At 54.3% G+C, this 13,623-nt stretch overlaps 1 protein-coding gene across 1 annotated transcript in view; it reads left to right on the top strand.

Annotated features, from left to right (window-relative positions):
• SAMD4B (sterile alpha motif domain containing 4B) overlaps window positions 1-13,011 on the top strand; it is a 35,434-nt gene extending 22,423 nt beyond the window's left edge. Inside the window, exons 3-13 of the mRNA XM_074314342.2 lie at window positions 13-483; window positions 5,006-5,245; window positions 5,558-5,667; window positions 5,826-5,912; window positions 6,575-6,914; window positions 7,610-7,695; window positions 8,213-8,331; window positions 8,894-9,092; window positions 9,268-9,391; window positions 11,379-11,462; window positions 11,673-13,011. Coding sequence (XP_074170443.1) covers window positions 13-483; window positions 5,006-5,245; window positions 5,558-5,667; window positions 5,826-5,912; window positions 6,575-6,914; window positions 7,610-7,695; window positions 8,213-8,331; window positions 8,894-9,092; window positions 9,268-9,391; window positions 11,379-11,462; window positions 11,673-11,701 — 1,889 coding nt within the window. The 3' untranslated portion in view covers window positions 11,702-13,011. The remainder of the gene's footprint in view (window positions 1-12; window positions 484-5,005; window positions 5,246-5,557; window positions 5,668-5,825; window positions 5,913-6,574; window positions 6,915-7,609; window positions 7,696-8,212; window positions 8,332-8,893; window positions 9,093-9,267; window positions 9,392-11,378; window positions 11,463-11,672) is intronic.
• The last annotated feature ends 612 nt before the right edge of the window (window positions 13,012-13,623 follow it).

Raw genomic sequence — 13,623 nt, 5'->3', positions numbered from 1 at the left:
TCCCCTCTATAGCCATCGTCAGCCAGTGGCAGCAGGAGTCCAAAGAGAAGGTGGTGTCCCTCCTGCTGTCCCACCTGCCCCTGCTTCAGCCACGCAACACGGAGGCCAAGTCGGAGTACATGAGGCTGCTGCAGAAAGTGCTGGCTTACTCGATCGAGAGCAATGCCTTCATCGAGGAGAGCCGCCAGCTGCTCTCTTACGCCCTCATCCACCCGGCCACCACCCTGGAGGATCGCAACTCGCTAGCCCTCTGGCTGAGCCACCTGGAAGAGCGGCTGGCTAGCGGCTTCCGCACCCGGTCCGAGCCCACTTACCACTCACGCCAGGGCTCAGATGAGTGGGGGGGCCCTGCAGATCTGGGCCCTGGGGAGGCAGGGCCAGGCTGGCAGGACAAGCCTCCCAGGGAAAATGGACATGTGCCCTTCCACCCATCCAGTTCGGTGCCGCCAGCCATCAACAGTATTGGGAGCAACGCAAACACAGGTGAGGGGGTAGAGAGTCCCAGGAGGCAGTGCCTACTTGAAAAAGGTCAGATTAGGCTCTCTTCACTTGCTCTGTGGCCCTGGGCAAGTCACATAACCTCTCTGGGCCTCAGCTTTATGAGGCAGTGCAGATGTTGTGAATTGGCATTCCCAGAATCATATCTCTCCTACAGACATGTTTACCGAGCCCAAACTCAACAAAACTTTGATTCTGTTTGTTGTGTTTTTTAATAAATTTGGTGATGTAAGGAATCAGGAATTTTTCCTTAAAAATCCACATTTTGGCTTTTCTTGAAATGTCAAAAGATCTGGTGGCTCAAGGCTTATATTCTTGGAGGCAATAGTAAGATGGGGTTTAGTATTGGTCACCCCTTTTAAATCCTACACGTTTCCCAGTCAGCCTCTGCCCCTACCACCCTGCCCGTGGGCATGCCTGATACCTGCCTGGCCTCTGAAGGCATTGAGTTAATGACCACAATCTGAGGTCCCTTCCAGCTCAGACATTCTGGATTTTTGTATCTGGCCTCAACTTAAAGCATCGTTTCTGAGAAACCTGTGTTTGTAAGCCTGTTCATATAAGATGTAATTCACACTGCATTAGTGACAGTAGGTAACATTGTTGAGCATTGACTGTGCTGGATACTCTTTTATAAGCACTTTTCACACATGCTCTCATTTAATCCTCATGGCAACATATCATTAACCCCATTCTGTAGACAAGGACACCAAGACTCAAAGAGATGAAGTCATGTGTTCAGCGTCACATACGGAACAAGTGGTGGAACTGGCCAAGGTTCAGACCCAGGCAGTCTTCTGCCAGAACCTGCCTCTGACCACTACACCAGCCTCCAACTAAGTGGTTTTGAAAGGGCCCTTTTTGTAAGCTCCCTGGAGGCTAAGGTGAGCAGGAGGAACTGTGTTCCAATAAGTTTTTGAAATGTTAGTTGAGGTGAACAGAAGAGATGGTGGCGTTTCCAAGGCTTGGTGAAGTGCCATGACTTGACTCAAGGCATGAGGTTTTTAAGATTATCCTCAGGGTGGCCGGCTCCCTTTGGTGGGCATGAGCTAAACAGGCCAGGAAAGAATGGCAGTAAAATGTCATCTGTGCCAGCCAGTGGGGTGAACCCTGGGTCTCCGGTGCCCAGCTTTGTGGCACCTGGTACACATTAGTTACCCCCTGAGCCTCTTTCTTCTCTAGTTAAATATGGATGTCCTGGTCACCTGCCTCTCTCCCAGGTACTGATGAGAATCAGGAAAGATAAAGAGATAGGGGGCATTTCTGGGAATTCATGCAACCCAAGGTGTTTTCCAGTCTTAGATCATGACAATTTCTGGGTCCAGGGTGGGAGGATTTATTAATAATGATAATTCTGGCTAAAATATATTGAGCATTTAGGCTTTGCCAAGAACTGTTCTGAGAACTTTATACCTTTAAATTTATTGGCTGAGTCACAGAAAAGTCACTTGTCCAAGGTGGTGTGGCCAGAATTTAAACCCACGTAGTCTGGCTTCACAGCTCATAATCTTAACTACCATGCTACACTGCCTTCACCCCCAAGTGACCTTCCCGAAGATGCTCAGACCTCATAAAGGGGAGGGTGCCCATACATCCCTTCTTCCCCATGATGCGGACAGCAGCTACTGCAGGACCGAGCTGGAACAGTGTCGGACAGGGGCTGTGAGCCAGAAGAGAGAAAGGAATTGGCATTCCAAGGGGAGAGCACAGCATGAATTGAAAGTATAGGGGTGGCAAATTAGCGGAGGGACAGTGTGCAGACAGGTCTGGCAGGGCTGGAGAGGGGCAAGGATTTAAATAAGAGCAGTAGCAAACATTTGTGTTTACCGTGTGCCTGCCCCTGTGCCAAGGACTTCACGTGGAAATGGAGGCAGGGGGCAAATGAACTGACTTGCCCAGGATCATGCAGTTAATAGATAGCAGAGCCAGGATTTTTGTATTTTCTTTTCCCCCCTTCTTCCCCTCCCCCCTCCCCCTTTAGCTCCCCCTCCACCTCCGGTTCCAGCCGTTGTTCTGCTGGTATTATGAGCCTTGCGTTCCCCCGGTTAAGGCAGTCGGTCACCGGTTGTCAGTCGGCAGCTCTCGCCAGCTGTCGGCCACTCACGCTGGCCACCTGCAGAGCTAGGATTAAACTTAGGTCTGTCTTGACTCCCAGATCTCAGTATGTAAGGGCCACATTCTGGGGGGACCTTGAAGGATAGGATGAAGCTGTTCAATTTCAAGCAGTTGCAGGAAACAGGAAATTACTAAAATGTTTTTGAATGGGGAGCAAGGATTGGCCTGTAATGGCAGGCAGGGTGGGTTTGCGGTGCTGCCCAGGACAGACCAGGGTTTCTTAGAGAGTGTGAGGCCCCGAACCTCCGGCCGCACTCCTGTTTTTATAGTCCTCATGCTGTGGTGAGCCTCCACCCCAGGGGGCCAAGCAGGACTCCTCAGGAGCTGCAGGCTCAGTCCAGTCAGGGTCACTGCCAGTCCTTTCAGCCTTGCCTGTCTCCTTCATGGCTGAGAAGGGAGGAGGGAGGAGGCCAGAGGCACCAAGACAGGCATATAAAGGCCTATGCTGAGGGCTCCCCAGCCCCCCAGTGCCCAGAGTGTGCTGGCTTCTTCTGGGCGCTCAGAGGCTTGGAAGGATCCCTGAGCAGAGGACCCCAGAGGTCACGGGCAGGGCCAGAGACTGGCCTTATGGGTGGGTCAGTGCACTGCCCTCTGGTGACTTCTGTCCAGGAGTGTAGATTCTCTCACAGGTGAGGGAAGGTGCTTTAGGGCCTGGACTGGCTGGTCCTCCCTGGGCTGATGTCGGTGGAGCACCAGCAGAAATCCGAGCCGTTCCATCAGAAACAAGGCTGGGGTCCTTCTGCCTCTGCCTCCCAACTCTCTGTGGGAACTGGGGCAGAGGGCTTTAGTTCCCTGGGCCTTGATGTTCTCACCTACCAAGGTTGAGGTTTTGGGCTTTGTTTCTTTTTCTTTGATTCAGGGTACTCTCAATTACCTGTGTGAAGCTCAGAGGCCCTGTTGGCACTCAGGATCATGGGCGCCCTCCTTTAGACATGTAGGAAACTTTGAGGGCTCCTGTGTGTTACGCCCTGCTCCTGGTGCAGGCGATGCAGACATGACTGGACAGGGTTGCCATCCTACACAAGCCCAGAGTCCAGTGCGCGAGCGAGGCAGGGTAGTGAAGAGGGCAGTGAGTGCTGGGCTTGAAGTGGCAGCAGCACAGGGGCCCAGGGAATGCAGAGAAGGAGCGAAGGCTGAAGTGGCTGGCAGATAAGGGTGGACGAGCGGTGAGCTAGGGAGAGGGAATAGCATGTGTAAAGATCTAGAAACTGTGGGAGCCTGCCCTGTCCATAGAATGGTTAAAGATCAGGTTGGAGCCCTCTTCCTACCTTAGGAAATGGGATGGATGGATGGATGGATGGATAGATGGATGGATGGATGGATAGATACATCCTGTGGAAGAGGGCCTGGATTCACCCTGATTTGGGGTCAGTCCAGGAAAAATTTGTGGGAGGTGGTAAAGCCCAAAGACAGAGATGTGAAGGAAGCAGTTTATGTACCTCCTTCGTTTACTTTACAAGTACTGCTGAAGAAACTCCTCTGCTCCAGGCCCCACTGTAATTGCTGAGGATTAATGATGTCTGAGACAGGACAGGTCCCTGCTATCCCAGATCATTCATTGCAGCAGGGGCGTATAGTTAATAAGCAAGTAAACAAACAACTAGATACGATCATTTCAGGTGGTGATAAATGTAAGAAAGATAAGACAGTAACATGATAGAGTGACCAGGACTGGTGGGGACAGCTACTTCAGAGGGAGGGTTCAGGGAAGGCCATGGAAGAGGTGACTGTGACGCTTGCTGAGATGAGAGCTGAGGAAGCCAACTGCTAAGATCAGGATTAGAAGAACAAGCAAGTGCCAAAGTCCTGAGGCGGGAACACGCTTGAATGTTCCAGGAACAAATGGGAGTGGGAGGCAAAGGCTTGAAAGGCTTGAACCAAAGGGTGAGTTGTGGGAGATGAGAGGTCAGAGATGAGCAGGGCCGTGGAAGGGAGTGTGTGGAAGAGTTTGAATTTTATTCTCAGCGTGAAAGGAAGCCACAGGTGGGATTTAAGCAGGGACTGACTTGCTCAGATTTGCGTTTTTAGAAGGATCACTGCGGCTGCTGTGAGGTGAATAGACTGTAGGAGGCAAGAGGGAAGGCAAGAAACCAGTTAGGAGGCTGTGGCAGTAATTTCAGTAAGGGGCACCATTGGGCACCATTGCCTCAGACCAGGGTGCCAGCAGAGGAAGTGGAGAGGTTCGGAGAAGTGGCTGACAGCTTACTGATGGGCTGGGAGTGGGTGGGGAGGGAGGGAAGGAACAGTATCTGGAAGTTCCCTTCAGACCCTGGGGTCCCTTCTCCCTGTCAGATTCTGGGGCTAAGCTGCCATCCATGGCACTAACTGGGGGGCATGGTCTGTGGTCAGATCCCTGCGCCTGACCTCTTGCCTCTCTCCCCCCTCTGGCCAGGTCTCCCCTGCCAAATCCACCCCAGCCCGCTGAAACGCTCCATGTCACTCATTCCCACGAGCCCTCAGGCCCCTGGTGAGTGGCCGAGTCCAGAGGAGCTTGGGGCCCGAGCTGCTTTCACCACGCCCGACCACGCACCCCTCTCGCCCCAGAGCAGCGTGGCCTCCTCTGGCAGTGAGCAGACGGAGGAGCAGGGCTCCAGCCGAAACACTTTCCAGGAGGATGGCAGTGGCATGAAAGGTACAACGGGAGGGCAGCACTAGGACCCTCCAGAGATTTCTGCAGAGCTTAGAGGACAGGAGAGAGCTTCTGGCTGCCGCCTGACCTGTCCCATCCCCCCACCTCCCCTGTCCCCCCACCTTCGAGAGCAGGGGAAAACTCGGAGGGGAGTAGACAATCCCTGTCCTTAGGGCTCAGACTGAGCAGAGAGACTCCCCCGACTGAGCCCAGTCTGATGGGGAGAAGTCCTTGCCCTTGGACTCTCCAGTCTGACCAGAAAGCCGGGACACAGAGGTAAGTGACAGAACCTCTGCCCTCCCTCCTTTTCTACAGATGTGCCCTCGTGGCTCAAGAGCCTCCGCTTACACAAGTACGCAGCCCTCTTCTCACAGATGAGCTACGAGGAGATGATGACACTGACCGAGCAGCATCTGGAGTCTCAGGTAAAGCTGAGGGGACCATCAGGGCAGGGTGGGGGCAGCACCATTGTGACACTACCTTTGGGACCTGACACTGCTCCATCTCTTCGGGCCTTGTTGGGGCGCCCCAAGTACCTCTACCTCCTATTTCCAGCTTCCTGTCCCCTTCTGTCCTACTACAGAATGTCACCAAAGGTGCCCGCCACAAGATAGCCCTGAGCATCCAGAAGCTGCGTGAGAGGCAGAGCGTCCTCAAGTCCCTGGAGAAGGTGAGGACCTGGTATCTTCATCTCCAAGGTCAGCTGGCTGCCCAGCGGTACCAGAAGACCGAAGGCTCTGGGGCATTCTTGCTACCCTGTGGCCTCCCTTTGGGACTGCCCCAGCCCTAGGCTCTGGGGACCAAGTGCACATCGGATCATGCACTTGCCTGTGGTTAAAAGGCTCCCTTCTGTCTGTCCCGCTGTGTGTTTCCAAACTCTGTCAGTTGACTCTCTCCTTTGCTTTTCCACTTCTGACTGGTCTTTCTGGTCGAATAGAATGTCTCCTTGTGTGTATGGTCTCACTTTCCATTTGCTTTCTTACCTCCTCACCCTCCTTTTGTACCTGCCTGGATTTGCATTCTCTTTGCCCTTCCCTGCCACTTGCCTTCTGGTTTCCCCAGCCTCGGTGCCTTAGTCCAGGTCTCTGGGTCTGAGTCTGGTTCCATCCTGGGTAGGACCTTAAGGCTCCAGCATTAGCCCACCTTCTCCAGACTCCCATCTTGAAAGGGGAAAGGGAATGTGTGTGTCGGCTTGTGGTGCCTTACCTGTCTTCTCTGTGTGCTGAACCAGAGTCCACTAGCCCCTTCCAAGCCCTGTCTGACCCCATGTGTGTAGCCATTTCATGGAGATGTGGGATCGGCATGTGGCCCCAGCCGTGTTCTCGCCCCCAGGATGTGCTGGAAGGAGGGAACCTGCGGAACGCTCTGCAGGAGCTGCAGCAGATCATCATCACCCCCATCAAGGCCTACAGTGTCCTCCAGGCCACCGTGGCCGCCGCCGCTGCCACCCCGACTGCCAAGGATGGGGGACAAGGGGAGCCACTGCAGCCAGGTGCCGAGCCCCCCCTGGCTCACCCCGGCACAGACAAGGGCACTGAGGCCAAGGACCCTCCGGCTGCAGAGAGCTACCCCCCTCCACCAGCTCCAGCTCCCACTGATGGCAGTGAGCCAGCTCCGGCTCCCGTCGCTGATGGAGACATCCCCAGCCAGTTTACACGGGTGATGGGCAAAGGTGAGACCACCCAAGGCCCAGCAGGAAGTTCTGGGGCCGGGAGCCAAGTGAACCTAGGCATTAGGGGTCAAATGCAAGTTAAACGGTGGAAGCAGAGCTTTTTAAAGCACCCTGGGGACTAGAACATGGCAAAGAGTAATTGAGACTGAGGGTGGCAAGGGCCCTGCCCTCAGGTGTGTCAGGACTGGTGGTGGGAGACACCCCTTACCCTGAAAGCTCTTCAGCCTGAGAAGACAGGACATATGTCAGTGGAAACTGCATACAGTACAGGGTGAACAAATACTCTGCAATCCATTGGTTCTCTCGGGGGGACTGAAGCCCACAGGGTGGGTATGGTGAAGCTCTTAAAGGGCTCAGCCTTTCTTAAGACAGCATGGCATAACAGACTTTATACTTGGGTCTAGATCCTTTTAGCTGTGTGATCTGGGGCAAGTGAATCAGCCTCTCTGAGCCTCAAGTTCCTAAGGCTGAAAATGCCCACATTGATGAGATTGTTAAAAGGAGAAAAGGTATCATTGACTTCATATCTGCCTTATGCCAGTGCACTATGGTGGGCATTTTGTGTATCTTCATGATAAGCCAGGTACCATGCTTGGCACATAGCTAGTACTTGTCCAGCCTGAGTTTCCTGTCCCTCCTTCTGCGGCAGAGGGCACACTGGGGGCTAACCTCCCCACCTTTCCCGTGTTCCCCAGTGTGCACCCAGCTGCTGGTGTCCCGACCAGACGAGGAGAACATCACCAGTTACCTCCAGCTCATCGAAAAGTGCCTGACTCATGAGGTGAGGCCTCCTCTAGACCTGCCAAGAAGGGAAAGGCAGCCACTTCTCTCGCAGAACCAATATTCTTTGTGTGGCCAACAGGGCCCTGCCTGGCTGGCTCCTGCCCACTTCTCCAGCCTTTATCTCACCAGTGTTGGGTTCAGTGGATGCCCTGAGCTCTCCTCGGAGCCTTTGGACATATTCCTTCTCTCGGGAACAAGTCCCCTTCCCTCCTGCTGGCCCCTCAGCTCCCAGTTCAAACTGGGAGGTTCCCTCCCAGTTCAGGGATAGCTTCACCGGCCTTCATACTAGATGGGGTTTCTTGTGCCTCCTGTGCTTCTCCCTCACAACACTCATCACAGTTATGATCGCATGTGTATCTTCTCCCCACCTCAATTGTAAGCTCCACGTGCACAGGTCACCTCTGCGATCCAGCATTGCCTGGGACAGAGCAGGCCGTCGATAAACATTTGAGCTAATGAACAGAAGGTAAATCTGAAAGAAGCACCCACTTTCTGCTTTACTTCTCTAATTCTAGGCTTTCACGGAGACGCAGAAAAAACGGCTGCTGTCCTGGAAACAGCAAGTGCTGAAGCTCCTCCGGACCTTCCCACGCAAAGCAGCACTAGAGATGCAGAACTACCGGCAGCAGAAAGGGTAGGTGGGCGCTCAGGGCAAGCGGGCCTTCCCTCCCTAGGCCCTGGCTGGGGCACAGTTAGTGCTTAGAGGGGTGATTGCATTCTGAGCTGGGAATCCAGTGATACTCATTCGGTCACTGGGTGACTTACACACTTCACCCAGTGAAGACTTCCCAGAAGAAAATCAGGGTGTTCTTACCGCTAGAATAGGGTGCTGAGCTGGCAAAACCAGCTTATGTCCTGATGGCAGGCCCCTTGCCTGTCCCTTGTTCTCCTCACCTGTGTACAGAGGGCTCTGAGGTCCCTTCTCACCCCAAACAAAAAGCAGAACTATCACACCTGAGTATTGAAGTTAGGAGAACTTCTTTGCGTGGACACGAGGAACATTCCCCATCTCCAGCTTAGGGGTCCCCTTGAGCAGGAGACAGAATGTGTGATGCAGGGACTTGGACAGGGAATCCTTGCTCAGAGCAGGTCTGTGTTGTGTCCGACCCATTGGGATTGTGGGGGGTGGTAAGGAAGGGACAGACACATAGGCCCTGTCTACCTACACTGACGCCCTGCCTTCTGCTCTCTCGCAGCTGGGCGTTTGGCTCCAACTCACTCCCCATAGCTGGCTCTGTGGGGATGGGGGTGGCCCGGCGGACCCAGCGGCAGTTCCCAATGCCTCCCCGGGCCCTCCCGCCTGGCAGGATGGGCCTTCTGAGCCCCTCGGGCATTGGGGGCATCTCCCCCCGACATGCCCTCACCAGTCCCAGCCTTGGGGGCCAGGGCCGACAGGTGAGTGGCTGGTGCTTTTGGAGTTGGGGTGGTGGTGCCTGGGATGTGTGTGTCCGTGTCTTTGCATCTGCGCCTGGCTTAGAGGGGCGGGGGCTCCTTTGCCAGCTCCACCACTCCGGGGCCTGGGCCTCTTCCCCAGTCACTGACTTTCTTTCTCTTCCCATGCCCTTTGCAGAACTTGTGGTTTGCCAACCCCGGAGGCAGCAACAGCATGCCCAGCCAGAGCCGCAGCTCTGTGCAGCGCACCCACTCGCTCCCAGTCCACTCGTCGCCCCAGGCCATTCTCATGTTCCCTCCAGGTAAGGTGCCTCAACCCGTGGGATTCTGCCTCCACAACACTTGGCTGGCCTTTCTCTTCTGGGTCTCGTACGCTCCAGCACCTCTACCCTACTTCCCACCACTCTGCACCCATCTCCCTGCATCATGGGATTTTTCTGTACTCTTCCTTACCCCCATTTCAATTTTCTATGTCAGGTCCTGCCTTCCTTTCTCTAACGTGTTTCCCGAAAATAAGACCTAAGCGGAAAATAAACCCTAGGGATTGTTTAGGATGACATCCCCTAAACATAAGCCCTAATGCGTCTTTTGGAGCAAACCTTAATATAAGACCCACTCTTATTTTCGGGGAAACACGGTATCTTCTCTCACCTCTTACTTCCACCCCTGCATGCCCACCTCTCTCCCTCCTATGTCATAATCTTAGTATCTCATTTGGTCTCTATCACCATCTCTTTGGAAGGGGTTGAGGGGATGAGAGAGTCAAAGCAGCGAGGTTTCTATGGAGGGGAGTCCCGTTTATCAGTCCACTAGCATTCTTCCAGAAGCCGGGTAACCAGGCAGCAACCCTTAGACTTCAGCTCTGAGATCAGGTTTTACTCTAAAGCGTGTTGGAGGTTCGAGGGCTGTTTTCCCTCTGTTCACAGACCAGCCTAGAGATGGGAGATCAGAATGAGGGCAAAGTGGACGGAAGGCAGGGTAGAGAAGCACTAGCCCTACCTTGCTCAGCGACTGGGGACAACCTCCTCTGCTCTGTGCCAGGCCCACTGCTGGGCACCAAGGCTGCAGAGGCAGATGAGGCTAGTCTGGAATGGGCTGCCTCTGGAGAGAGCTTACATATGCAGGTGACCCTAAGCTTTTCATGTGAAACTGCCTAATCATTAGGGCTTCTTAGCTAATGAGGTTGTGTGGACTGCCGCATGTTGAAGGCAGGAGACCGCATCCGTCGTGTTCATCCGAGCACGGAGCTGGGCATGTGCAGGCATCTGTAAATGGTGTTAAAAGACTGGATGGATGGACTGCGGGAGCAAAGTAAGAACGGTTCTTTGGACCTGAATGCTGTGTGCCAGGCTGTGTGTCAGGCAGCTTTCCTGAACTGTCGTAGCAAACTCTCCCAACGGCACATGTGAGGGCGCTGATGTTATGCCCATATGATTAGTTATGAATCTGAGACTCAAAAAGGTGCCTTGCCCAAGGCATAAACATTTTTTGTTAAGGAGAGACAGTTAGGTGGTCTGACATGGTCTGAGCTCAGAGTTCAGAGGGGTTGTGATGAGAGGTGAAGCTGAAGATGGCAGCAGGGTCTTCTAAACCCAGGTAAAAAACTCAGACTTCCTCTTGACAGGAGTGAGGAGCCCAGGAAGGGTTTTCAGCAGTGTAGGGTGGGTGTAAGTCTGCCCAGGGAGGTGGGCTGTTTCCCAGACTCCAGAACAGGAGGCCCTTTGAGAGGTGGTTTGAGGACAAGCCCCATGGCTGCTGTCCTGATTTGCCCTGCCTGCCTAGCCTGCCCAGATCGAATCCTGCCCAGAGGAGCAAGTCCAAGTGGGGATGGCAAGATTTCTAATTAAGCTTCTACACCAAGTACAGAGCAGGTCACCCGTCAGGCAGCACGGGGGAACCCAGCACCCCCAGCAGATGCCCAGACTGTGCCCAAGGCAACATGCAGTGTGTGTCCAAAATAGTCCCAGCCTGTGTATGGCCTCCAGGAAGCTCCCTCCGCTTCACATCACTTCTTCTGTCTCCAGGTCAGGGTTTCTCTGTGTCGCCCAGCCTCTCTGCCCTTGCCATTGTCGCTTCTGCCTACTTTGTGACACACCCAGGCCTGTCTTTGTCCTGCATCTCTGCCGTCACACCTTCCATCCGAGTGTGTGTATGTCTCTTGTGCTCTATCTCTCCCTCCTTCCTGTTCACACTCGTCCCTCAGCTTCTCCCCAGTGCCCACCCATCCCGTCCTTTGTCTTCCCGGCTCTGCTCTTCACCTCCACTCTCACTCTCCTCTCTCCCACCCAGACTGCCCGGTCCCTGGGCCTGACCTGGAGATCAATCCCACTCTGGAGTCTCTGTGTCTGAGCATGACAGAACACGCCTTGGGTGGTGAGCATTTCCTCTTTCCCTGACCCAGCTCCCACCTACCCAGCAGCGTCTCCACCTCTGAACTGAGCAACTCAGAGTCATCCTGAGGGGTCCCTAGGGGAGGCCGGACTCCAGGGAGGGCCTGACTGGGATGACAGGCTACCTGAGCACCTTTTCTCGAGCCTCCTGCTAGCTCCTGATCTTCCTCCCTTCCTCCCTTTCTTACCACAGATGGGACAGACAAAACCTCCACCATCTGACGGGACCCACAGCCCAGCGCACCCATAGGCTCCCCGGGCGGCGGGCGGGGGCCGACCCCCAATGGGCTTCTCCGCGACAGCGAGAGGGTGGGCTGGCTCAGCTATACATTCTAATATTTTTCTACTCTCTCACCCTTTTAACTTTTGTTTAACATTGGCAATGCCTTGCTCATTCCCAGGCCCATTGAGGGATCTTTGCTGAGGCCCGGGGAGGTAGGGGGCAGCCAGAATAAAGGGGGCAGGGACTGGCCAGCCTGCCTGCCCTCTCCTTCCCTCATCTCTCACCTGGCCCCATCCCACCCCAGTCTCCTCCGGACCACCCGTCACCTGCCCCTCCCAAGGGAGCAGCCTCCCTCAGAGACTCACTGACCCACTATCTTGTGGGGCCTGCCCAGAACCAGGTGACATTTGGGGAGAGACAAGCGGGATAGATAACCTGCTCTCCTGGATGTTATTTGAGAGGCGCTAAGAAGGCAGGTGAGGAGAGGAGCCTCTCCTTGCCACCTTCTTCCCCTTCCCCATTCCCGTCATTCCCTGAGAACAGGAGCTGCTTTCCTCTCACTCACCTCCTTTGCCCTGTTTATCAGAGGTTCTCTACAATTAATTTCTTAGGCCTATTTAAGATACATATTTATATAGTTCTTAACGGTTTTTCTCTGATCATTCCCTCTCATTTTTAGAATCCCCAGGCCTCTCTCTGAGCCAAGAAAGTGGCAGGGGGAGCCTGAATTTTACGAGGGGAGAGGGGCAGAGCCCCCTCCTCCAAACCCCCTAGCCCTTCCCCATGTCCCCCTAGCCCTGGCTCCCCACATGCAGAGGCTGAAGGTGGAGAGCCAGGGCAGCTAGTGAGGTCAGGAAGTCTGTTGCCTTAACGTCCCCTTCCCCCACCAACAGACACCCTTCTCCACTCCCAGGTCTAGTTGCTGAAAGACTTGGGGGTGAGGAATAAGGGAAAGGGGATTGTTTGGTTTTTGGTTTCTTTCCCCACCCCCCTTTTCTTTCAACCTCCCCCCACCCCCCATTATGTCATGACCTCATTAAGTGGAACACTATTATCATAACCCAGAGATTCGTCCCAGCCCCAGAGTCATACAGACCCTCTGGTCCCTGTTCCTACTGTGGGGCTGTGCTGGGGCTCAGGTGGAGGGAGGGAATTTAGGGGTTCAGGTTGTGGGGAAGCCAGGGTGCCCTATTCCAATCCCCCCTTCTCCCTCACCCTCCCCACTGGGACATTCTCAAGCTTTTCACACCGAAAAGGAAAAAAAATGTTATTTTTAGATACATTTTATGAATAACTTTTGTTATGAATATGGCTGGTAACCATTGTGTATGTTATTAAAGATACAAAATGTTGGGGAAAAAAAAACACCAAAAAAAAAAAAAAATTAAAACCACCGCCCTCCCTGCACTCTCAACCCATTCCCTTGACCTTTTTACCCCCACCCTCCTGGTCTGGACCTCCCTCAGCTGAGCCCAGGGAGGGGGAGGAAGCCAGGGGGTGGTGTAGCCCTGGGGACCTGCTCCAGGTCCCCACCTCCTCTCCCAGTGCCGGGCTGGGTGGGGTGTCAGGTTTATTTATGTACCTCTTGCACACTCATCAACCTATGCAAGTCCCCCACCCCGGCCCCTCCATGTTTCTGTGCCTTTGCTCATTCCCCTCAAACTCCCAGGGCTTCTCCAATCCCTCTCCCACCAGCCCCGGGAAGTGGGATGGACAGGGGCCACCTTGTTTGGAATCAGCAGGGTGTCCCTCTTACAGGACCCTCCCCCTCCCAGCCAGTCCCATCTTGTTCACTAGCCATCAGAGTGAGCTGGCTCTTCCTGGCACTGGGAGGTGGTAAGGGACAATCCCCCCCCAACACAGTGGGCGGCAAGAGCTGCCCCCCTCCTTCCACCTGACAGCAGAGTGTGCAGGACGCAGG

The sequence above is a fragment of the Rhinolophus sinicus genome, chromosome 8 (genome assembly GCF_057876585.1).
Source record: "Rhinolophus sinicus isolate RSI-liver-muscle chromosome 8, RSI-T2T, whole genome shotgun sequence".
Classification (NCBI taxonomy): Eukaryota; Metazoa; Chordata; class Mammalia; order Chiroptera; family Rhinolophidae; genus Rhinolophus; species Rhinolophus sinicus.
The sequence above is the reverse complement of the archived record's forward strand: the minus strand, read 5'-3'. Positions and strand labels throughout refer to the sequence as shown.